We start from the raw sequence: 23,933 nt of genomic DNA, 5'->3' as shown, positions 1-23,933 counted from the left end.
TGTTCTTTGGCTTGCCACCTCGTATCAATATAATTAAAGTGTAGTGTGCCAACTGTGACAGGTTCCGCTACCGCCATGCGCCGACACTGCGCTGCGCCTGACGACGACGAAGTTATGCGCCGACACTACGCTGCGCCTGACGACGACGAAGTTGCCCCGCTCTCTTGGTGCTGGCTACGCCCGTCTACGCTGCCAGATCCTGCATGGCGGTCCGGTCTCTTGAGGACGCCTAATAAACACACCCCTACAATTGGTGGAGGTGCGGGGTACGTCCCCTACCAACCTGGAACTCCGGAGCCGTACGCTGCCGCCTGTGTCAACCATGCCAGATGAGACTGCCCCAACACCGGCGGCCGGTTCAACCACCGTCATTTGTTCTGGCGCCATCCGGCAGCGTGACCCTGCTCTCTTCAGTGGGACTGCCGATCAAGATGTTGACGACTGGTTGTCATCGTATGAGCGAGTGAGCAGCTATAACAAGTGGGATGACACTATCAAGCTGAGTAACGTCATCTTTTATCTCACGGACGTGGCGAACCTCTGGTTTCGAAACCATGAGGCGGACCTACCCACTTGGCCCGTATTTAAGAAGAGCTTTGCGGAAGTGTTCGGCCGCCCTGCGGTGCGCAAGCTCCGTGCCGAACAGCGCTTACGGGACCGCGCTCAACACACCGACGAGACCTTCACAAGTTACATTGAGGACATCGTTTACCTCTGCAAACCTGTCAACGCCGCAATGCCAGAAGCGGACAAGATCCACCATATCCTCAAAGGCATCGCTGACGACGCATTTCAGATGCTCCTCGCGAAAAATCCCACCACCGTCAGTGAGGTTATTAAGCTTCGCCAGAGCTACGACGAGCTGCGCAAGCAGCGCGCTTCTACACGGCGTGCCGGTGTCTGCGACGAAGCCCTCTCCACACTGGCCCTGGGCGGTACTACTCCTGAGGACTCCCCTCTTCTCGACCAAATCAAAGCCTTCGTTCGTGAAGAGGTCGCTCGCCAGCTGTCCCTCATATCCCATTTTCAAGACCCCGCCCGCCAAGTTCCTGACTCGACCCCGTCTTTGGCTCCTACCATTCGCCGTGTCGTACAAGACCAAGTCGCTGATCTGCTACCGTCCAGCACTGTGCCCGCGCCTGTGACAGCACCCCTGACGTACGCCCAAGCGGTGGCCAGGCCACGACATACGCCGGCACCCGATTCCTACCAGGCCGCCCCTTCTTTCCGTCCTCCGCCGCCGTCTGAGCCCCCGTCTCAAGCTCCGTTCTCAAGGGCTCGCCCACATCCTACCAATCCCTGGCGTACTGCGGACAACCGACCCATCTGTTACGCCTGTGGTCTGCCCGGCCATGTCGCGCGGCTTTGTCGCCAGCGCCTTTCGCCTTCTCGACCTGATTTGCGCTCCTACCCGTACGATGCCGAACTGTCCTCGCCGAGAAGGCCACCTGGTCCCCCCTTTGATGGTCCCTCCTTTGTTTCCCCTGATCGCCAAATTTACACCACTCGCCGATCGCCTCCCCCTCGACGCCGTTCCCCTTCCCCGATGCTGCGACGTTCTAGCTCCGCGCTTGAGGGAAACTAACAGCCGCAGTTCCGGGGACAAAAACTGCGCTTGTTTCGAACTCCTCAAGTCCTCCGTGTCGTCCCGCTAATGTAATCGTAGTGTTCCTGGAAGGTGCCAAGGTTCTCGCCCTCGTCGACACGGGCGCTGCAGTATCTGTCATAAGTGAAGCTCTCTGCCGCTGACTCCGCAAAGTGACTACCCCACTTTCTGACTTTTCGCTTCGCACCGCCTCATCACAGCGCATTCATCCCTCAGCCGCCTGTACGGCCCGTGTCCTCATTCAAGATGTTTTGTACCCCATCGAGTTTATTGTGCTGTCTCATTGCTCACACGACATCATCCTGGGATGTGACTTCCTTCCGACTCATCGTGCCGTTATTGACTGCGCTCGAGCTGAAATCGCCTTTTCTCCGCTGTGTGGCGTTCCCTTTTGCGACGTACCTACGCAGTCTGCCAAACTTGTGGTCGCGACTGATACCGACATTCCTCCGTTTTCTGCTGCCCTCGTGCCGCTCTCCTGTGTCGGCGTCCCTCATTCAACTGTTTTCTTCACGCCTTCCGAAACCGCTTCCCGCCATCCCTGCCTCCTGCTTCCCTTTGCTGTTCTGACGATCGACCATGGACAAAGTGCAATCTGCGTCTCGAACCCATCTTCGTGCCCGTCAGCAGTGCTCCGAGGTAAATGCCTCGGGCGTGTTGAAGAACTTGATTCCTGCCTTCCCTACCCTATTCTTGATACCGCCGCTTCCTTCGATGTCGATGTGCTCAGCTCTTGTGATGTTAAGAATGATCCACCGCCCTCCGACGTCTTCCACCGTGCCATTGACGCTGACCTTCCACCCGCGCTACGTGATCAACTCGTCGCCCTCCTCCAGCCCTTCAGTTCTTCTTTCGATCTTCCTCAGACTGCCTTGGGCCGTACGTCTGTCGTTGCGCACACCATCGACACCGGTACACACGCCCCTCTTCGCCAGCGCCCCTATCGTGTCTCGGCTTCTGAGCGCCGCGTCATTTCTGATCACGTGGACGACATGCTCCGTCGGGGTGTCATACAGCCCTCCCACAGTCCCTGGGCGTCTCCTGTTGTGTTGGTAAAAAAGAAAGATGGTTCCATCAGGTTCTGTGTTGATTACCGCCGGCTCAACAACATCACACGCAAGGACGTCTATCCCCTGCCACGAATCGATGACGCCCTGGACTGCTTGCAGGGAGCTGAGTATTTCTCCTCGCTGGATTTGAGTTCAGGCTACTGGCAGGTGCCCATGGCTGACGCTGATCGCTCAAAAACTGCCTTCATAACACCTGACGGCTTGTATGAGTTCAACGTCATGCCGTTTGGCCTTTTCTACGCCCCGGCAACTTTCGAACGCCTGATGGACACTATCCTTAGTGGAGTCAAGTGGGAGAGTAGTCTTTGCTATCTCGATGACATCGTCGTCTTTTCTGCGGACTTTTCTTCTCATCTCATCCGCCTCGAGCGCGTTCTGACTTGTCTTACTGACGCTGGGCTCCAGATGAATTTGAAAAAGTGCCGATTTGCTGCCCGACAACTCACCATTTTAGGACATGTAGTCTCTAAAGACGGCATTCTTCCGGACCCCGCCAAACTTCGTGCAGTTGCCGAATTTCCGAAGCCCACCTCATTGAAGCAGCTCCGTAGCTTCGTTGGCCTTTGCTCTTACTTCCGTCGCTTCATCTTGAATTTCGCCACGATCATCGCTCCTCTGACCCAGCTACTCGCAGGCAGCTCCAACCTCTTCGCTTGGACGCCTGCTTGCGATGACGCCTTCGACACCTTGCGCCGCCTTTTGGTTTCGCCTCCCATCCTGCGCCACTTTGGCCCGACTGCGCCTACTGAGATCCACACTGACGCCAGCGGTATTGGACTGGGTGCCGTTCTCACTCAACGCAAACCTGGCTTCCGTGAATATGTGGTCGCCTACGCCAGTCGGACCTTGAGCAAAGCGGAGGCCAACTATTCTGTTACCGAACGAGAATGTTTGGCCATCATTTGGGCCATTGGAAAATTTCGTCCCTATGTCTACGGTCTCCCGTTCTGTATAGTAACCGACCACCATGCCCTGTGCTGGCTGGCCTCTCTCAAAGACCCGTCAGGCCGCCTAGCTCGCTGGGCTCTGCGATTGCAGGAGTATGACATTCATGTCATTTACCGCTCTGGCTTCAAGCATAATGACGCGGACGCTCTTTCCCGCTCGCCGCTACCTAGTGCTTCATCGCCTGCTCCTGTGTCTGCTTACGACTTGTCCTCGCTTGCCACTGCCGACATGTCCACCGAGTAGCGGAAAGACCCTTGGATCGCCACTCTTATTAACTTTCTTTCGAGTCCTACGACTGATAATTCGTCCCGTTCCCTCTTACGTCAAGCCCGTCACTTTTCTATTCAGGACGGTCTCCTCTATCGTCGCAATTACCTGTTCGACGGACGCAAATGGCTCCTAGTGATCCCCCGCCATCTACGCACCGACATTTGCGCCGCTTTCCATGCGGACCCCCAGTGTGCCCACGGCGGCGTGTTGAAAACCTATACGCGTCTTCGTCTCCGATTCTACTGGCGTGGCATGTACCGCTTTGTTCGCCACTTTGTGAGATCTTGCCCATCCTGTCAACGGCGTAAATGTCCGCCTCACACCTCGCCTGCTCCAATGCAGCCGTCACCCTGCCCTGCCCGCCCGTTTGACCGCGTTGGCATAGACCTCTACGGCCCCCTCCCTCCCACTCCCGCTGGTCACCGCTGGATTATCGTGGCCGTGGATCATCTCACACGTTATGCTGAAACGTCTCCATTACCACCTGCCTCCGCCCGCGACGTGGCTTCCTTTCTTCTAAAGAACCTGATTCTTCGCCATGGTGCTCCTCAAGAACTGCTCAGCGACCGTGGACGCGTATTCCTGTCTGACGCTCTTGAGGCCCTCCTCATGGAATGCCGCATTATCCATCGAACCGCTTCGTCTTACCACCCTCAGACCAACGGCCTGACCGAGCGTTTCAACCGAACGCTCAGTGACATGCTGTCCATGTACGTCGACGCCAACCACTCCAACTGGGACCAAGTGCTTCCCTTTGTCACCTACGCATATAACACTGCGACACAAACCACCACTGGATTATCTCCCTTCTTTCTTCTGTACAGCCGCGAGCCCCCCTGCACGATGGATGCTCTTCTTCGCTACCGACCCGACATTTCCGAGTCCACGCCACTGTCCGACGCTGCCAGGTACGCCGAAGAATGCCGCCAGCTTGCTCGCTCGTTTACCACGCAGACCCAGTGGCAGCAGAAACATGACCGCGACACTTCGGCGGCCTCTACCTCCTACCCTGCCGACTCCCTTGTGTGGCTCTGGGTGCCTCCCACAACTCCCGGCCTTTCGCGGAAACTGCTGCATCGGTATCATGGTCCCTACCGGGTTCTCAAGCAAACATCTCCGGTCAATTATATTGTTGAGCCTGTTGCACCCGCTGCGGACTTGCGTCGCCGTGGCCGCGAAACCGTCCACGTCGACCGACTGAAGCCGTACTACGACCCCTCTGTTGTTCCTTCCCCTTAAGACGTCAGGACGGCTCCTTTTCACCCGGGGGAAACTGTAGTGTGCCAACTGTGACAGGTTCCGCTACCGCCATGCGCCGACACTGCGCTGCGCCTGACGACGACGAAGTTATGCGCCGACACTACGCTGCGCCTGACGACGACGAAGTTGCCCCGCTCTCTTACTGTTGGCTACGCCCGTCTACGCTGCCAGATCCTGCACGGCGGTCCGGTCTCTTGAGGATGCCTAATAAACACACCCCTACAAAAGGAATGTAGACATCAAATTTCTGCATGCTTTTCGCCTCTCTCCGCCGCCGCGGTGGCTCACTGGCTATGGTGCTCGGCTGCTGGCCCGAAAGACACGGGTTCGATCCCGGTCGCGGCGGTTGAATTTCTTTGGAGGAGAAATTCGAGGCCCGTGTACTGTGCGATGTCAGTGCACGTTAAAGAACCCCAGGTGGTCGAAATTTCCGGAGCCCTCCACTACGGCGTCTCTCATAGCCTTAGTCGCTTTGGGACGTTAAACCCCATAAACCAACCAACCAAGCTTTTCGCATCTGTCTTATGTGAGTAAAGTATAGCTCTTGTGAGACATGAAAACTCAGCATAATTTGCTTTCTCATTTCATTCAGGTTTGGTTTGGTTTATGGGGTTTAACGTCTCAAAGCGATTAAGGCTATGAGCGGCGCCGTAGTGAAGGGCTCCGGAAATTTCGACCACATGGGGTTCTTTAACTTGCACTGACATCGCACAGTATACGGGCCTCTAGAATTTCGCCTCCAAAGAAATTCCGCCTCGCGGCCGGGATAGAACCCGCGTCTTTTTGGTCAGCAGCCGAGCACCACAACCATTGAGCCACCATATAGCTCTTGCATAGCTGTTGTGAGACATGCAAACTTCAGCATAATTTGCTTTCTCTTTTCATTCACTGTAGGACTAAAGTCAGCCTGCCTCAAGAGCCAGAAAGCGTTAGCGAGTACCACATGGTAATCTGCATTTACTAGTGTGGTACCAACCACTAAGAAAACATAGCAAGTGAAGTTTGGTGTCTGTACTCTGGCGTGTGTCTTATGTGAAAGGAAATAGAATAGTTTTTGTTATGTGATGGCGATGACAAGCATGACGAAATATTTATTCAACACTGAAAAATACATGGGAATCCTACAAATATTCATTTGTGCTCCGTGCCCGCACAAATACTTGTTCCGTCGGTTCAATGAATATCCAGCAACCGGTTTGGAGTGTCCGAGTCACTGCTAACATTCATGTCACTCTTTGCGGCACTGGTGACTTCAACCTTTATATGCCTGTCTATACAACTTCATCCTTCCATTTGTCCTTGTTTATTGTTGCACTGTTATGTCGTAAAGCTCCTAATGTGCCAAACTGGGTTTTTCATGCCAGAATTCCGTAGTGTGCTTCTCTGGTAACCAAGCGACAAAGCATGAAGGAGACTACCCCGACCTTGTTGCTTTACCTGAGTGAATAACAAAGTCGAGCACTGACATCTATATTGCTCAGTTCTTGTGTCAATTTGTAATGTGAAATGGGTGCATTTGCTCATAACTCAGATTTTCTGGCATGCACATTGTATTCTGTATGCTGAGTCCTGCAGCCTTTGTCTTCCTCTTTAATGTCCGTGTAAATGAAGAATGTTATGGTTGTAAGAAGACGGTAACGGGCTGTACAGCTACCCTATTCACAAAATGCAGTGTCAATTTTCAAGCACCACTTATTTGCAGTCACATAAAACATAAAATAAAGGCTCCAAAAAAAGAGAGCAAAGCAAAGCTGGCATTTTATTGCAGCAGGAGCAGATTTGTGAAAAATTCACTCAACACCTTGTTGCACCAGCGGATACTGGAAGTTAGTAAGGATAGCACATACAATCCACATTTCGTTTATGATGGGGCCCAGAGGAAGCGGTATGAGCCTATCAAAAATGTGACAACTTTTGAAGCGCTGTATGCGCCGCTCAACATGTATCCGCAGGCATGCTATATCCTCCGTTTCGTTCACCTCTTCTTCACTCAACTGACCTCTTCTGAGGAAAGGCGGGTTATTCAAGGCCACGTTGATTTGCTCGAGTATTTCTTCAATCTTGAAACCTTTGTCCGCCATGACATAATCACCATCATTGAAAGGAAGGGCCGAGAAACCACTCTTGCTCACACATTCTTTGTCAGAAATGGACCCTGGTAACAAACTAGAGACAGCGGTCACTGTACCGTCGGGTGAGATGCAAATCAGCCCTTTGAAGGTGTTCGCTGATTTGTATGATGAAAATGTTGCTGACTGCAGCGCCAGTGAGCTGGCTGCTTGACATTTAATTGCTGTTGCATCCAGGATTACTCTTGTCGCAGAATACTTTCCTTGGAAGGAAAGTGGCATTTACATTTGTATATCCCGCAACCTTTCTGGATGTCGAAGTAGCACGTTCAAATATCCCTCACCGCCCCCGCGTTGAGTCACATGACGAGCGTGCATGCCCCCATGCATGGGGAGAGAGAGCACCTGGCCACTCTTCTCATGCCCAGCTGGGACGTGACGTCACGGCTATGCACTAGACCGGAAAGGCGGAATGTCGGAAGGTTAAACGGGAGCAGTGGACGGCGGGAAGCCTCTTTTTCCTGCCGCGGCAAACCTGCCAGTTGCCCCTCCGACGGACCCCCCTGGCTGCCCGCGCCTCCTGGACGACTACACTCAGGTCGACGACGACTTGGTAAGCTACTGAACCTTTTATCGGAAAGAACATTCTTCCGCAGTGTGCTTTGCCTTGCTCTCGGTAAATAAACTGTTTCCTAGCGTACTCTGTCGTTGCCTATTTCCTCCGAACCCGCCGTGGCTGTGACTCTGCGCCACGAGTTGGGGACACGAGTCGCTTACGAGAAACGCCTGCGTGTAGCCGGCACAGAATCTCGCCTTCCCGGCCGGCTGGTCGCGGAGTGACCCCATATCTTGGCACCCGAACGTGTTGCGAACTAGGCAACTCAGGAGTGTACTTTGTTGAAGCGAACGACTGTAGACGCCCTAACAAAGGATGACAGCTGATAGGCTTGACTTCCAGTTTTTGTTGATGCTGTCAGAGCTAGCGGCACAGAGCCAGGGCTCCCTACTTGACTTGCCTTTGGAAGGTGTAAATCTTGAGTATTCCAAGCGGAATAGCCGAGTTGCATCACCGGGCACGTCGGCAGGACTTAGGCCTGGTACGGGGGGTCCACATCGGGCACCTCGCCGCTCCGTGGTGCGAACAATGAGGCACCTAGGCCTCCTCATTCGACGCCATCAGCTGCTCCGCCCAACTCGGGGGCGTTAGTCCGCAGTCATCCGTGGCGCTCTTGCAGAACGCGATGCAAGTTGTGCAGAGCTTAGCGGGTATGTTGCAAAACAATTTGCAAGCCCCGGCCCAGGGACCTCGGTGTAAGGGATCGGTAGTGTACGCGGGGTCCTCGGAACGCGGCTGGGGGCCGCAGTGCCAGGAAGAACCTCCGGATTTGCAGGCGTTAGAAGCAAGGCGCAAGCAGCTAGAGCTCGAGCTGGCTAAGCTCAAAGAGTCTAGGAGAGCTAGCCGACTAGCCAGGGAGAACTGCTCCGAGTCCCGAGCGGAGAGGACGCCAGTGCTGGAAGGCAAAGGCCTGTCAATTAAATGTCAAGAAAACAGCCAGGCAGAAGTAAGAAGTGAGCCAGATTTCTGCGAAGCTGGAATCGCAGTTGAAGAAAGTATCCTGACGAAACGCAGCGTCGCGGTATTAGAGGCGGTGAACGCGCACTCCGAGGATCCGGCCGCCCAGGTTAGTTCTATCCCAAATGACACCAGGGACGCGGACGCGAGTTCAGGATTGTTGGAAATCACTCTAATTCCAAAAACGCGGTCTCAAGCGGGCTGCGAAAAAGAGCATTTCGTTCAGCAGGGGGCGGTCGGTAAGGACAGGCGTCAGATCGACGAGCGAGTGAAAGGAGGAAGTCTGGCGTTGCTGCAACCGCACACTGTGTCGGGCATAGGGTATGAAGTGCCCCATAGCGTTGGTGGTGGCAGGAGCATCCCATACGAGGCAGAGAGCGGAGGTAGGCCTGTTGGGCCGATCAGACCGAGCGCCGCGCGGCTGTCAAACGCACCCAACGGGTGCCCGATCAGTTCATTCGAGGACGGGGAGATGCACGGCGACTTGCCACGGGGCAAATTGGGGTCGGGCGACTGCGAGGGAGCTCATGCAGCCTCAGACTATGCCACGGGGCCAGCGGGCGCTGATCAAGCACGGAGCGGCGGTTTCAAAGTTTGCTCGTGCAGTAAAGGTGCAGATGGCCCCGGGCGAGGTGGAGTGGCAGGAGGCAGGTGCGTGGCTTTCACCTTGAAAGTCGGCGCGTGGAACAGTTCGTTCCGTACTGCAGTACGCCAGATCAAGTGTAGTAAAACCGGCCTCACTGGTACGGTTAGACTGAGAAGGGGATATGCCCCTTGCGCAGGGCGCGGCCCGTGCTGGCGCGCCGGAGAGAGCGTGCCCTCGGGGGCGTCGTGTGGTCAGGGACTTGGACCCATCGAGGGCCGGGATGTGTTTGATCCTGGAGGGCACCAGCTGTTGAGTTCTTGCCCCGCTGTGGCACCAGCCTAATGAGCCGAGTGGCAGTTAGGCGTTAATTGTGTTGAGACGCGTAGTGGCTCGAACGCACACAAGGACGCTCGGTGCGACTAAGGAGGCTCACGTGGCCACTTACGGACGTCGTGCGAGTGCCACTGAACGCTCAAGTTGCGAGTGTCTGTGTGTGTGTGTGTGTGTGTGTGCTCGTTCGCGAGCAGGACGAGGGTGTCTACTTGGAGGTGGTGAACTGGGTGCAACCCACCAATTTGGACGCCGTGTTCCGTGCCACCGTGTGTATTTGTGGAATTTGCTTATGTTGTGTGTGCATTTTGCATTTTGCTTTTGGTTGTTGGTGCCAGCGCTGGTGTAGCTGCGGTATGTCACCCACAGGGTGGTTTTGTGACCCGTACCGATCCCTTCTTATTATAATTCTAAATGTGGCATTTGAGCCCTTTGTAGAATCTTGGGAAGGGCGTGTAAGGGATCGGTAGTGTACGCGGGGTCCTCGGAACGCGGCTGGGGGCGCTCAAAGCGAAGCGTCTCCTATTTGGAACGCGGCCGCTCCCGAACGCGCCAAGAAGTACGGGTGTCCACCCCGCCCCGCGGTACCGTTTCGCGCACGTGCTGGCGCGAAAGTGTATTTGTCTTTGTTTTTCACTTTTATTGTGCATTGGAAAGGGCGTTTTGCCCTACGGAAGCTGGAGGGCTGGCCATGCGCTCAGTAAACCAATCATGTGAGGAGTGTAACATGATTGGTTGCTACGAAATGTGGGCCGGGCTTTAGGGCTTTAAAACCGGGCCCCGGAGCTGGAAGAGAGGTTCTGCGCTAAGGTGAGATGCTATGCATTTTCGGCTACGCCGAGTAGGGGCCTCCCCTAGTATTAGCCAGTTCCGCCTTTTGGTTGTTTGTCTTTTTGCCGTTGTATCTAACTTGTATATTCTGTAAACATATTTGTATATAAATCTTCAGTTATTCCTTTTTTTTATCCCTGCGTCTCGAATCATCGAGAGACCGTCTCTGACGGGGCACCCCTGGTGCGAAGATCAAGCTTCAGTCTTCGAGTTAAACCAACCGTCTCTGGCGGGGCACCCCTGGTGCAAAGAAGAAGAAAAAGAACCTGATCTTTACTCCCGGGTTAGGATAGACGTACCTACCGACACAGGGTACCATGACAGAACAGGGGCTAATGAGTACCTTGACCGTCTGTTGCATTATCAGCAAGCGACAGGAATCGCAGACGCCGAACTGCTCGCGCGTGTTGTGCCTGTTTCTTTGACGGAGCAAGCGGCCCGCTGGTACCGACTAACCGGACACCGAGCGAGGACAATGGAGGAGTTTAGCGCAAGCTTTCGCGACGAATTCCTTCCCCTGAACTAAGAGTGGCGTTTGAGGAGAGAGCTGGAACTCCGCACCCAGCACCCCGACGAGTCTTTGTTAGAGTACGTCCGAGCGATGGACGAACTGTATCGCCTCGCTGACCCTCGCGCCACAAACACGGAGAAAGTTGAGCGTGTCACACGACAAGCGCACCCGACTTTCGCGGCCTACCTGAGAGGAGGCAGGTTTAGAGATCTCGACGAGCTAGCAGCTGAGGCGAAGCGCATTCAGGGAGACATCCTCTCAGCGCGAGAGTACCGGCCACCGCCACCCGCATCGCAGTCACTTGAGCCGCGCTGCGCGTGGAATGGCAGATCAGCGCGTAGTCCGTATAGAGCTGAAGCGACAGCACAGTTTGCTGACGAGCGTGTCCCGAGGGGTTGGGAATTGTCCGACCACGCTTTGGACCCATTCAGCTACGCGCTGCGAACAGCACACCCTGCCCCAGAGCGGAACACACGTAGCCGAGATCGCGAGGCCGACACGTGGCCGCACGAGTGGCCCCCACAGTCCGCGCCGCGAGATCGCGATCGAGACGACCGACCGGAACGTGGCGACGAGCGCCTAGCCCGTCGGAGCCCGACCAACCGTTGGTACAGGTGTCACCAACCGGGGCACTTCGCCCGCGACTGTGGCCGCCTTCCCGCCCGTGAGCAAACGCGGTCGGGAAACGGCCACAGCCGCCGGTGATCGACCTTCGACTCCGCGCGGCGTACACAGAGAACCCCGGTTTATTAGCGCCTTTGGCATGTCGTGTAGGAAGTTCTGTTGACTTGCCAGCGCCGTTCATTGAGCTAACGATAACTCGAAAGAAATTCACCGCGTTACTTGATACAGGGGCAAGCGCTTGTTTGTTTGTTGACGAGGTGCTAAACCATCTCCGCCAGAACAAAATCCGGTTCAGAGAGTACAATACCACTTTTCGCCTCGCGAGCGGCACAGCACAATCTAGCCGTGCAGCTAGGATAGTGGTTCGCTGGGAAAGACGCGTGCGGCGACAACGCCTCGTTCATCTTCCCTGTTTATCCGTTGCTGTAATTCTTGGGCGACACTTCCTAGCCAAGACAGGCATTGTGATAGACATAACCAGCGGAGGCTATCGAGAGCGCACCACCGGCGCCTTGAAGCTTTTCGCGAAAGCGCCCGCGGCCTCGCAGGCTCCGAACGCGACGCGAGCGGGGGGAGACCGTGGAGAATCACCCCCGCCGGCCCGAGAACCGGCATGCGAGCGGACAGTCGCCGCTGAGAGAGGGCCCACAAAGAATGCTGTCCCGGTAGAAAGCTGTTCTACCGTGCCAGGGAGGGCAATGCGCCCTTTGTTGTCGGAGGTGAACAGCGTATCGGAGAGGGAGAAGGCACGTTTGTCATCTCTGTTCTAAGAATTCAACGCGACATTCACGGACCGGCCTAGCCTCTCTACACTAGTAAGGCACACAATAGACACGGGTGATGCACTGCCTTGGAAGTGCAATGCTAGACGAATTAGCTTGGCTAAGAGAAAAGCACTAGACGGCGCCTTAGACGAACTTATCGACACTGGCGTTGCTGAGAGGTCTAACAGCCCATGGGGCTTCCCGGTAGTCTTAGTTCCAAAGAAAGACGATACATATCGGATTTACGTGGACTACCGCAGACTGAATGAGGTTACGAGAAAGGATGCGTACCCTGTATCAACCATTTCTTCTCTAGTGTCCAACCTAGGTGGCGCAGAGTACTTTACTACACTCGATGCTAGCCGCGGATACTTTCAGGTTGAAATGGATGAGCGTGATAAGGAGAAAACTGCTTTCACTTGTCACAGAGGTCTTTTCCAATTCAAGAGAATGTCTTTTGGCTTGGTAGGAGCAGAGAGAGAGAGAGAGAGACTCTTTAATGAAGAACAGAGAATTTAGCCGGCGTTTAAAAATCGCTGGCATGCTACTCTGCGTAGGGAGGGGAATTTGGGAGATAAAGACAGAAGGAGAGCAGATTGGAAGAGGTAAAAAAAAAACGAAGATAAAATGCGGCCATGAAATGGGTACTAAGGATGCAATGGCGAGTATTGATGTAACCTATGAAGTGATGGAGTGCATAGTCCGTCAAATGGGCTGACGAAGTTCACTGCATGAAGAATGCATGAAGGTGACGTGCAAATGAATTTAAAGCTTATCGAGATGTCCAATGTCTTTTAAATATGTGAATAGAAAAGTCATTGCAAGTCTCTGTTGCCTAAGACAGGCTAAGGGACCTAAAACTTTGTCCATTGTAGGGGGCACTGAGCAGAGCTTCTGCATGCAATGTTCATAGTACGCACGCTCGTTAGCATATGCAGGGCACTCAAGCAAGATATGCTCCACAGTTTCTATCGCGGCACAGTTGTCACAGTGCGGACTGTCCATTTGTCTAAAACGGTATCGTAAGCCGTTTGTATATGCAGCATTAAGACGGAGTCGATGATAAAGTGTTTCCAGATGTCGAGGAATTCTGGGTGAGAGCCTTGATCTAAGATGTGGGTCGATTGAGTGAAGAAATTGGTACTGATATGTCAGCAAACTCCAAAGTCGATACATTTCTTCGGAAGCAAAACTTTTGGCCACCTGGGACGCATCAGATTTCGTAAAAAAAATTCTAATGTATCTTCGATGTTGATGGCCCTTACGGGCCGCGTCATCTGCTTTTTCATTAGCCTGAATGCCACAGTGAGCAGGTACCCACTGAAATGTTATGCAGTGGCCTGCGGCAATAGCTAAATGATGTAGATATCCGATGTCCAGGGAAACTGGCTGGTGATTCGTTTTCTTCAGCAGGTTGGCCAGGATCTGGAGAGATGCTTTCGAATCGGTGAAGATAACCGAACGATCGGCGGTTCGGCGCAGGATGTAAGAAACAGCTTCCTTAATGCCGTGAAGCTCAGCTGTCGTAGAGGATGTCCTCCGCTGCAGCCGGTAAGAAAGGGCATGGCCTGTTGAGGGCACATAAAGGCCACATGAAGAGGTTTCTTTAGTAGTTGAACCATCGGTGAAGATATGGGTGTGCTGCCTATATTCCTCCGTTAAGTAGGCGAGAGTAGTTTGCAGAAGCGCTGCCTGTGGCATGCGGCTCTTTGAATTCACACCTGGAACAAACTTCTTCACCTTTAGAGGAGAGAGTGTCCATGGAGGAAAGGCCGGAGGTAGTAGTTTCTGTAGCTGATTAATAGTAGGGATGGGCAGGAGCTGCACTGCCTGGCCAAAGCTAGAGTTGCTGTGAGTTAGGTGGACACGGTGCAGGAAGTGCTTCTTCCCTTGAAGAACATGGCGGAGATGGGTACGCATAGTTTCCTGGGCGGCAATCACCTCTAGTGGGAGACATCCTGCCTCCGCTACTGTTCCTAATGCAGAGGAACCCTTTGGGAGGCCAAGGCATATTCGCAGGCAGTTGTTCCGTGCGGCAACGAGAGACTTATTGCTTGATGTAGATAATCTTTGAAACACTGGTAGACAGTAGCGCAAGGTTCCTTCAACGTAGGCTTTTTCAAGCACCCGCTACTTATCAGCGCCTAATGGACCGTGTTCTGGGAGATGCGAAGTTGAAACATGCGCTCGCATACCTAGACGACATCGTGGTGCACTCAAAAACATTCGAGGAACAAGTGCGCCACTTGAGGAACGTCCTAGAGAGGCTGAGGTCGGCGGGAATCACTTTGAAACCGAAGAAGGCGCAGATCGCCGCGACCCCAATAACACTGTTGGGGTTCACGATCGACAAACGCTGCATTCTGCCGTGCGAGGATAAACTCGCGGCTTTGCTTAAGTTTCCGTCGCCGTCAGATCTAGCCGGTCTCAGACGCTGCCTGGGAATGGCGAACTTTTATCGCCAGTTCATCCCAGATTGCGCAGCGCTGCAGGCACCTTTGACAAAGCTTTTGAAAAAGGGCGAGCACTGGAGTGGGGGTCACGAGCAAGAGGTTGCACTGCGCAACCTCACCAAGGTGCTCGCGGACACGGCTGAGTTGCAGCTACCCGACCTAAACAGGGAGTTTGTGATTCAAACAGACGCAAGCGACCTGGGCTTAGGAGCAGTGTTGCTTCAGGAGCATGAAGGCGTCCTCCGACCGGTAGCGTTCGCGAGCCGTTCACTGAAGCCGGCAGAGAAGAACTACTCGGTGACAGAGAAGGAATGTCTCGCGATAGTTTTTGCCCTGCGGAAGTTCGACTACTACGTCGACGGGGTGGCATTTGTGATCGAGACGGATCACATGGCGCTCACATGGCTGAGACCACTCAGCGAACCCAGCGGCCGCCTGGTGCGTTGGGCCCTGTTGCTGCAGCGTTACGACTTTACCGTGCACTACCGCAAAGGGAAGAACAACGCCGTTGCTGACACACTCTCGCGAGCGCCTGTCCAGAGCGAGGAAGGTCACGCGACCGACCGCTCGACAGAAAGAGAGTGGGGGACAGTCCCCATCCGTAGCCGATGTAAGGGACGCGGACCGACCGTTAATCCCGGGCGAGAGCGTGAACCATGTGGACTACGCGAGTTCCGGGGGGATCGTGTTCAGCAGAAAGGAGCTGCTCAAAACTCAGCAGATGGATCCGTTTTGTCGAAAAGTGTTCGATGGGCTCCGGGAGCCGGGCAGCCGGTCCGCCGCGCACACGGGGACAGCTGGTTTTGCTGTCGGTGCGGAGCGCTTCGAAACAGCTGGTAGTGTTGTGAGCGCGCTGGATTCTTATCTGCTGGATTCCGGCGGCGTCCTGCTGAGGTATATCCCCTCCGAGAACGACACAAGCGAGGCGTTCAAGGTGGTGATACCGCGAGTGTTGAGAGTGGCACTGTTAGGTTACTTTCATGACTCGTGCATCGCTGGGCGTGCAAGCGGCCCCAAGACTTACTTTAAGTTCTGTCGCTTTGCTACCTGGCTTGGCATGAAAAGGGGCGTAACACGCTACGCCCGCTCGTGTCATGTGTGCCAAAGCGCGAAGCCCCGGGGTGGACGACCGCCCGGCCTCATACAGCCGATTAACAGCCAGACTCCCTGGCAAATCGCGGCGTGTGACATAACGGGACCGTATCCCACGACACCGAGTAGGAACAAGTTCTTGCTGGTGGTCACGGATCACTTCAGCAAGTGCGTTGAACTTTTCGCCCTTAGAAAGCTGACGGCATGACGGCACGGGTGATCATGGAGAAACTGATGGACATATTCACAAGGTTCGGTTTCCCAGAGCAGCTGATAACGGACAACGCGTCCTACTTCACTACGAAGGTGTTCGTAGATTCGTGCGCTGCACTCCGCATTAAGCACAAGAAAACGACCACCTATTATGCTCAGTCGAACCCCACGGAACGAGTCAACCGCAACATCAAGCACATGCTTGTCGCGTACTCTGAGAGGCACAAAGATTGGGACTCCTATCTGCCGGAGATCCCGTTCGCTTTGCGTTCGACCGTTAACCGCTCGACTGGGTATGCGCCGTCTTCTCTCCATCTGGGTAGAGAGCTGCTAAATCCGATGGACCGGGTTCTAACGGACAGCAGGAAGACGCCAGTCACTTCGTCAGCACGAGCTGAATAAGCGACGCAGCTGCGCGCTAAGATGACGGAGGCCTTACGCAAGGCTCGCCGCAACCTGAGTACTGCTAGGCCGCAGCAGAAAGCACAGTACGACCGCTCGCACCGGGATGTTCACTACGAAGTGGGCGATCTGGTGCTTCGGCGCCAACACGTTCTGAGCGATGCTAGCAGGCAGTTCGCGGCCTCGTTGGCGCCGAAATGGATCGGGCCGTTTCGCGTGCGAGAGAAGCTTTCCTCGCTCGTTTACAAGTTCGAGGACTTGCGGTCGAAACCGACTGGCGGACCGGTGCACGTATGCGACTTGAAACGTTACGTGCAGCGAGCTGAGTGGGTCCAGGACACAGCCCTACCCGCGCCGCAGTCGGAAAACGAGCGCTGCGATCAGCTGGCGAATTCCGCGTCCCGCTATAACTTGCGCCGTAGGCAGAAATAAAATCTGCCTGCGCGGACTAGAGCGAGGGCGCAAGCCGACACGCAGTCTCTTTAGATGCACGAACGTACGGGCCGCTCTCATGCCGATCAGTGTTGCGTAAGAATTACTTGCGTTAACCCTCATGACTCTCGAGAGGGCCGAACAGCTACGTAGCACGCGCTGCGGGAGTTGGCTACATCTGTGTTGACCTTTTTCAGCGCAGATGGAAAAGAAGCAGGGCGCATCAGAACGACATCGTTCACCACTACCACCAACTAGAAGCCACCATACAGCTTCGGCAACGCGCCGCGCCCATGGCCCGTCGCTACGCCCAGCCCGTTACCTGCAGCTGCCACTCTGCTGTACCCTGGCCACCCCTGCCACCCGCCACATCGCGTCAGAGCTGCCCGCCTGCCGACTGTACACCGCCGCAGCCGCCTACCCAAGAACAAGGTGGCCAAAAACAGAGAGTGCTGCCGAGACCCCCATTATCAACTCAGCCCTGGGCCTTCGCCAGCTAACCAGGCATGCCAGGGCAGCCCAACCGCGGCCTCTACTACGGAAGCGCCGCGGCCCTCGCCCCTGAGGCCACCTGACCCCGCCTCTCAGGGCGGCGCAGCCACGAACCTGGCCTCCAAGCGCTCGAAGCCGGGGCCAAGGAGCCGGTCAACCACCTTCACCGGAGCGGTGCAAAAGCGGGTAATCGGAAGACGGCGACCGATGGCGAGCCACCTTTCGACATCGGCATCACGTGGGTGGCCAAGCCTTCGGACCAGCTGATCGGTGCGGGCGTGGCGCGGACGTCAAGTGTACCGACGGGAGCCGAAAAACTTCGATCCCTGGATGGCGGAGAAGATAAAGTAACGTTGCGCCTGCTTCTCTGTTCGGGAGGCTTCTTAAAGAGGGGAGGATGTAGGATATACAAATATCCCTCACCGCCCCCGCGCCGAGTCAAGTGACTAGCGCGCATGCCGCCAGGCATGGGGAGAGAGGGCACCTGGCCACTGTTCTCATGCCCATCTAGGACGTGACGTCACGGCTACGCACTTGACCGGTAGGGGGGAATGTCGGAGGGTTAAAAGGAGCAGCGGACGGCGGGAAGCCTCTTTTTCCTGCCACGTCGATCCTGCGAGTTGCCCCTCCGACGGACCCCCCTGCCTTGCCGTGCCTCCTGGACGACTACACTCCGGTCGACGACGACTTGGTAAGCTACTGAACCTTTTATCGGATAGAACATTCTTCCGCAGTGTGCTTTCCCTTGCGCTAGGTAAATAAACTGTTTCCTAGCGTACTCTGTCGTTGCCTATTTCGTCCGAACCCGCCGTGGCTGTGACTATGCGCCACGGGTTGGGGACACGAGTCGCTTACGAGAAACGCCTGCGTGTAGCCGGCACGGAAGCTCGCCTTCCCGGCCGGCTGGACACGGAGTGACCCCATAAGGTATCTGTGTTAGTTTCGTGAAAGCAAAACTGGCCCAGGTAATACAGATTCTTGACACTGTGGCAGTTGACACACAGAACCTGTCAGCAAAGTCGTTTTCAAATAGTCCCAGGCGCATTCTCACAAGAGGAAAAACTCGTTTTCCACTGTGAAGCATCTTGGCCTGCCTGCCTGCGATGGGTGCGCTTGTGACGAAGATTTCAGTCTGATATTTTCTCCCTGTACCTCTGGATTGCAGAAAACAAAAATTGTTTTAAACATTCCATATGATGGCGGACCGGTATAAAATCTGATGCTTGAATCGGTCGATCAAGATCACTGTGCTTGAATCGGTCGATCGAGAACTTTCTTCCAACTTTCTTTTCAAGCTTCTCTGCTGTTGTTTTGCGGAGTTCCAGTTCTCTGCTGGTATAAAACAGCCTTTCTTTTACTGATTTTATTTCTTCTTCCTTTTCTTTTGCTTCTTGTTTTGCTCTTTGAAGTTCCACATGAGCATGTCGGAGTTCTTTTTCAGCAACTTTCAGCTCCTGCTTCACTGCTTTGAGTGATTGCCTCAGACCTTCTGCTTCTCTTTGCGCGGTGCAGTCCCGTGTACATTGAGGCGGCTGTGACTTCACGGAGCTGCTGTCCATTTTAGCATCCAGACATGCTGGTACATGAAACTGTTCAGAACGTTCATCAAACATGTCAGCTTCCATTCCACTGGCTGCTATTGCTTCTCTATTCAGAGCAACATTCTGCACGCAACGCTCTTTCGGTGGCTTCCTTTGCACCTTACTTTGCTTGCGTGCAAAATTAAATATGCATGGCACCGCATCATTCGTGAGGCGCCTTGTGCCGGAAGCGTAGTTTGCGTAAAAGTCGCCATCAGCAAAGTGCTTTGAGCACACCTTTGTGTGCTTGTTTACATTGAACTCCTTGCCCTCGTCTCTCCTTATTGCGACAATCCATTTTTTTTAAACCAGGATTTGTGGGGAACCCTAGGAAAAAGACCTGCAAAAGTACAGCCAACTTAGTAATTGGTCAAGGTACATGATGCCAAAGAATAGATAAACAGGCACTTTGAAAACATGATATCTGATGCTGCCTTCTTGCACATTCGTCAAGGTAATGAAATAAAAAATGAACATTTTCTTCATCTCTTCAGTACATACAGTCTTTGTCAAAAGTAACCAGGCTTCTTGGTATGGTTCTAGCTTGTATAGTGGAGCCAAAGTGGCTTTCCCAAAGATCAAAAGGCGTTTGAAGGTAAGAAGACCCCCAGTCTTTCCCTTTAGCGACCGTTTCAGCTTCAGGGAAGCAGTAAGGGCTCCACTGTACGAGCTAAAAGCAAACCATGCAGCCTGGTTACTTTTGACAAAGACGGTACAATTGAAGACAGAATAACATGGGCCACGCTTGTGCAATCAATCTCGTCTAAGAATCCTCTAGGAATATTAATGTAATGTCTAATACTTCTGCAAGTGTCACATGTGCCCTTGCATATGGAGGAAAACCTATGTATGTTCGCAAGGCAAGAGTTGAAACCACAGAGTGTGGCCCGTAATATTTTGTCTGCGAATGCGCTTCAGCCTGGCACAGAGTTCCGGGGATGCATATGCACAGGAAATGTTTATCCCTGGTGGTAGCATTCGTCGCGCGGTAAGAGTTTAGGCGCACCCGCGTGCCGTTAGTTTCTACTAGGCTAGTGGGATGACTCTGAACACACTAATCATGCTGCCAAAGGCTGAGCTCTATGCACACGAAATTTCGAGCGAAGGCTTTAGCGACGAACGACGCTGTCGCGCTCTTCTGCCTGTGTCGCGCTAGGTTTTCCATTCACAGAAAATGTTGCCCGTAGCCCAGAAATGCACGCCGCTTATGCTTTGTATTCGGCTTCAAGTTTGTGCGCTCCTCCCCATGATCCATCGCCGCCTGAGCAAGCGCACCGGCTTCGGTCATCGCCGTTGCCGTAGAGAAAATATTCCTTTTGCCTTGACTATAAGACAGAGCTGCAAAACCTAACTTAACTAAACGAATCTGCTGTCGATAAACGAGGGCTAACAACACTTGGGGTGGACTCGACTACGAGCAGGCGCACTGCAGGGAGAAATGCGTGTCGATCCGGGTACGGGCGATCGATCAGCAGTGCCGGTGCGCTAGCCGTCGGTTCAAAATACTCGGGTTGTAGCGTAGTTTGCTCACTTAAGATCAAAGTGACAGATTACCGGAGTGCTTGCTAAGCCGCAGGCACTGACCCAACAAAAACACACCGCTGTGCTGCTGCACTCCGCCTATGTCGCCGTCGTTTTCCTGCAGGTTTGCGACGGAGAGGACGGCGCTCCTCGCCGCGCTGCATCATCATGCTCTTTTTCGCGCACACGGAACTCACTATGAATGGTTGAGACGCGGATGCTAGCAAATCCAAAACAAGCGCGCTTGAGCAACGTTCTGATTTTATGACACGCCGAAACAGTCGCCAGCATCGGAAACAATGCACGTCCTCGAGTGCACCGAAGGTGGCACCTTTGTACTTATGCTCACTATACATCGGAAGGGCTACAGGTAGAAGGAACTTTTCGCTGCTCTTGCAATACTTATATGATTTATTTTAACGTGAAAACGAACGGGTCACGGGCGAGAAGAAAGAAAGATGCAGCTTATTCATGCGCTTCGTGCTCTGGATACACACCTTGTTTCCGCGCGCGTCTCTTACACCGCGCTTGCTGCAGAAAGGCACACAGCAGCATGCCGGCATCGCGACTATAGCTTGGAGCAAAGAACCAATGCAAGGAATATGGCTAGGAGACAAACAAGAAATTTTCGCTTGTTGTGGCTTCGCCGAGGGCCGTGCTTTTCAATCCGGCCTGAGCGCAGTCCGACAGCCGTATGCCCAATTAATGGTGGATGCACCGCGGTTCGCGCGCCACATACCAGATGGCGCTGAATTTTCTAAAGGGTGTATTGCACCTGGAGCACGAACCAGATACAGGTGGCGTCGTGCCACTCCGATGAAAGTGGTTCAGCAAGAAAGGAGTAAGAATGGTGCCTGTTTGAATTCGCCGCAGAAGGACCGATTCTCGTCGCGTGAATACCATCGGGGGAAGCGCAGGTATACAGAGGGGGTTTCCCACTGGCGTGAGGTAGGCGGTACAATGTAATTTCATCACAAGCTTCTCCGCGGTAAGATCTGCAACCTCAGGTGTGGTAGCGACGGAAGGAGGAAGAGTTTCGGAAGCTCTGGCGAGCACGGTAGAGAGATGAGCGCGTGCTAGTCTATGAGACTTCTCGTTTCTTGGGATACCGCAGTGCGCAGGGACCCAAAGGATGCTAACGTGCTGACCGCGTTTGCGAAGCAGGCGTGCGTTATGCCTTATCTTCTGCATTACAGGGTCTGTGTAGAGAATGTTGGCGCATGCCCGGTAGGCTGCTTGAGAGTCCGTGTGCACACGATGGTGAATGGGGTCAGTTTCAGAAGAAACGATGAGAGCCGATTCCGAGTAGTCTAATATGGCCATTAACTCGGCTCGGGTACTGAATGGCGCTTCTGCCGATGCATGGTGGCATCGGCCCTGACTCTCGGCTGTCTGGTCGTAGCACGCAGTGGTGTAGTAAGTGTGGCTGCTGCCGTATGTAGCCAGTGCAGGGTCCGTGCACCCAACACATTCAGTTGAGGGTAGAGAGTGCCGCCGCGGTGGCTCAGTTGTTATGGTGCTCGGCTGCTCAACTGAAAGACGCGGGTTCGATTCAGGCCGCGGCAGTCGAATTTCGATGGAGGCGAAATTCTAGAGCCCCGTGTACTGTGCGATGTCAGTGCAGGTTAAAGAACACCAGGTGGTCGAAATCACCACGGCGTCCCTCATAGCCTGAGCTGCTTTGGGACGTCAAACCCCATAAACCAAACCAAACCAGTTGATGGGAGTGAGCTCGTAGCCTTAGCATGCCTATTGCCATAAGCCCGGCGCCGCATTTGCTGATGCGCATCCATATGTAGTGGAAGTGGCTTCCCTTCATTGAGTGGCGTGGTTTACTATGGCGTGTCTTGCTGGACAAAGCGGGCAATGCGTGTGTATCGTGCCCGAGGAGTAATAGTGTGTGCCGCCCGGCGTTTGTGCCGCGAAGTCTCGTCCGCTGCGTGTGGGTGTGCATGTCAAGGAGCTATGAGAGGTCAATAAGCTTACTGCAGCTCTTGAGCGCATCAAGGCGGGTGAACGTCGGAAGTCCTGCGTCAATGCGTCTGGCCTCAAGTAAGCGGTCAAGCGAGAGCGACTGCGTATGGTTCACAGGATTGTACGGCAGCCCGTACATGATGCAGGCGACCAGAAAAGCTTCTACAAATTGCCGCATTTCGTGTTCGTGTACTCCGCGGGTGCGGTTACTGATTCTTTGTAAAACGTGCAGAATTTGTTTTGTAGTCTTTGTGATGCATTGGACCCAAATGTTCGCTGTGCAGTTCTCGTCCAAGTGCATGCCAAGTATTCGGATAGTCTGCATTCGTGCGATGGGCTGGTTACCGATGGAAAGTTTAAAAGACCACTTCTGCTCCTGTTTCGTTATGATGGTCCGGCCACCGTGAATGACGTCGTTATTCACCGTGGTGACGTCGTCAGCATAAACCGCATGCTTCAAGCCCGGTACGTAAGCAATACGCCTCGGTAGCTTGTGAATAGCTATATCAAACAGTGTTGGGCAGATAACAGTACCCCTGAGGGACACCTACTAAGTTCTGGTGGATAGAACTGGTGTCGTGACCAACTTGGACCTGGTAGCTACGCTCCTATAGGAAACCAGCCATGAAGTTGTATATTTTCCGTCTCAGTCCGAGGTCACAACCTTTTGTCATGATTGTGCTGTGTGGGACGTCGTCAAAGGCCTTGCGTATGTCCACTCCGACAATTGCCCGTCGGTGCACCGAGTTTGGGTCGAGGACGTCCCCTTTGAGGTGGAGCAGTACATCTTGTGTAGATAGCCGAGGGCAGAATCCATACTGTGTGGGGGCCAAAATGTCGTGATCTTCAAGGTACGACATTAATCGTGTGTTGACCATGCTCTCCATTACTTTACAGACGCAAAAGATTAAGGAGATACGACTGAAGTTGGATAAGGTATGTTTTGGCTTGCCAGGCTTCGGAATGGGTTTGACCAACGAGAACTGCCAAGCGATACCCGGCATCCAAGACTGAGTTAAACTGTTCTAGGAGAGCTTGCTTGTACTCGGGGGGTAAATTACGTAGATGGGCGGCGCGCACCTTATCGGCTGCCGGAGCACTACGTGTATTAGCGTGCTGCAGGGCATGTTCCAGCACGGGCATGGTGAATGGCTTGTTAAGCGGGTCGCTCTCCTCGGAAGGCTCATCCTTCTCGTACGCGGACGTGGTGTCTGACGGCCAAGACGTCTGCGGGGAGAACACTTGAGCGGCCTGTTGGGCGAGTTCTTTAGCACTGATTCCTTCTCGGAGGGCAACGCGCCGCCGTCTCCTAAGTCTTCCGCTGGCCGAGAA

The 23,933-nt window shown here is 54.0% G+C and overlaps 2 protein-coding genes and 1 pseudogene across 2 annotated transcripts; all 3 read right to left on the bottom strand.

The window, feature by feature from the left end:
* LOC149356953 (uncharacterized) overlaps nucleotides 1–22,779 on the bottom strand; it is a 50,255-nt pseudogene extending 27,476 nt beyond the window's left edge.
* Nucleotides 6,945–7,505, bottom strand: LOC149356955 (uncharacterized). Its single transcript, XM_089575380.1, has one exon. The coding sequence runs from the start codon at nucleotides 7,503–7,505 to the stop codon at nucleotides 6,945–6,947; it is 561 nt and encodes a 186-aa protein (XP_089431506.1).
* Nucleotides 17,619–21,190, bottom strand: LOC149356954 (uncharacterized). The gene is made up of 3 exons (XM_089575379.1): nucleotides 21,125–21,190; nucleotides 19,266–19,406; nucleotides 17,619–17,687 (listed from the first exon to the last, which is right to left on the bottom strand). The coding sequence occupies exons 1-3, from the start codon at nucleotides 21,188–21,190 to the stop codon at nucleotides 17,619–17,621; spliced, it is 276 nt and encodes a 91-aa protein (XP_089431505.1).
* Nucleotides 22,780–23,933: the final 1,154 nt, after the last annotated feature.

Source organism: Amblyomma mixtum, chromosome 3, assembly GCF_055824585.1.
Source record: "Amblyomma mixtum isolate Tamu chromosome 3, ASM5582458v1, whole genome shotgun sequence".
Lineage (NCBI taxonomy): Eukaryota > Metazoa > Arthropoda > Arachnida > Ixodida > Ixodidae > Amblyomma > Amblyomma mixtum.
The sequence above is the reverse complement of the archived record's forward strand: the minus strand, read 5'-3'. Positions and strand labels throughout refer to the sequence as shown.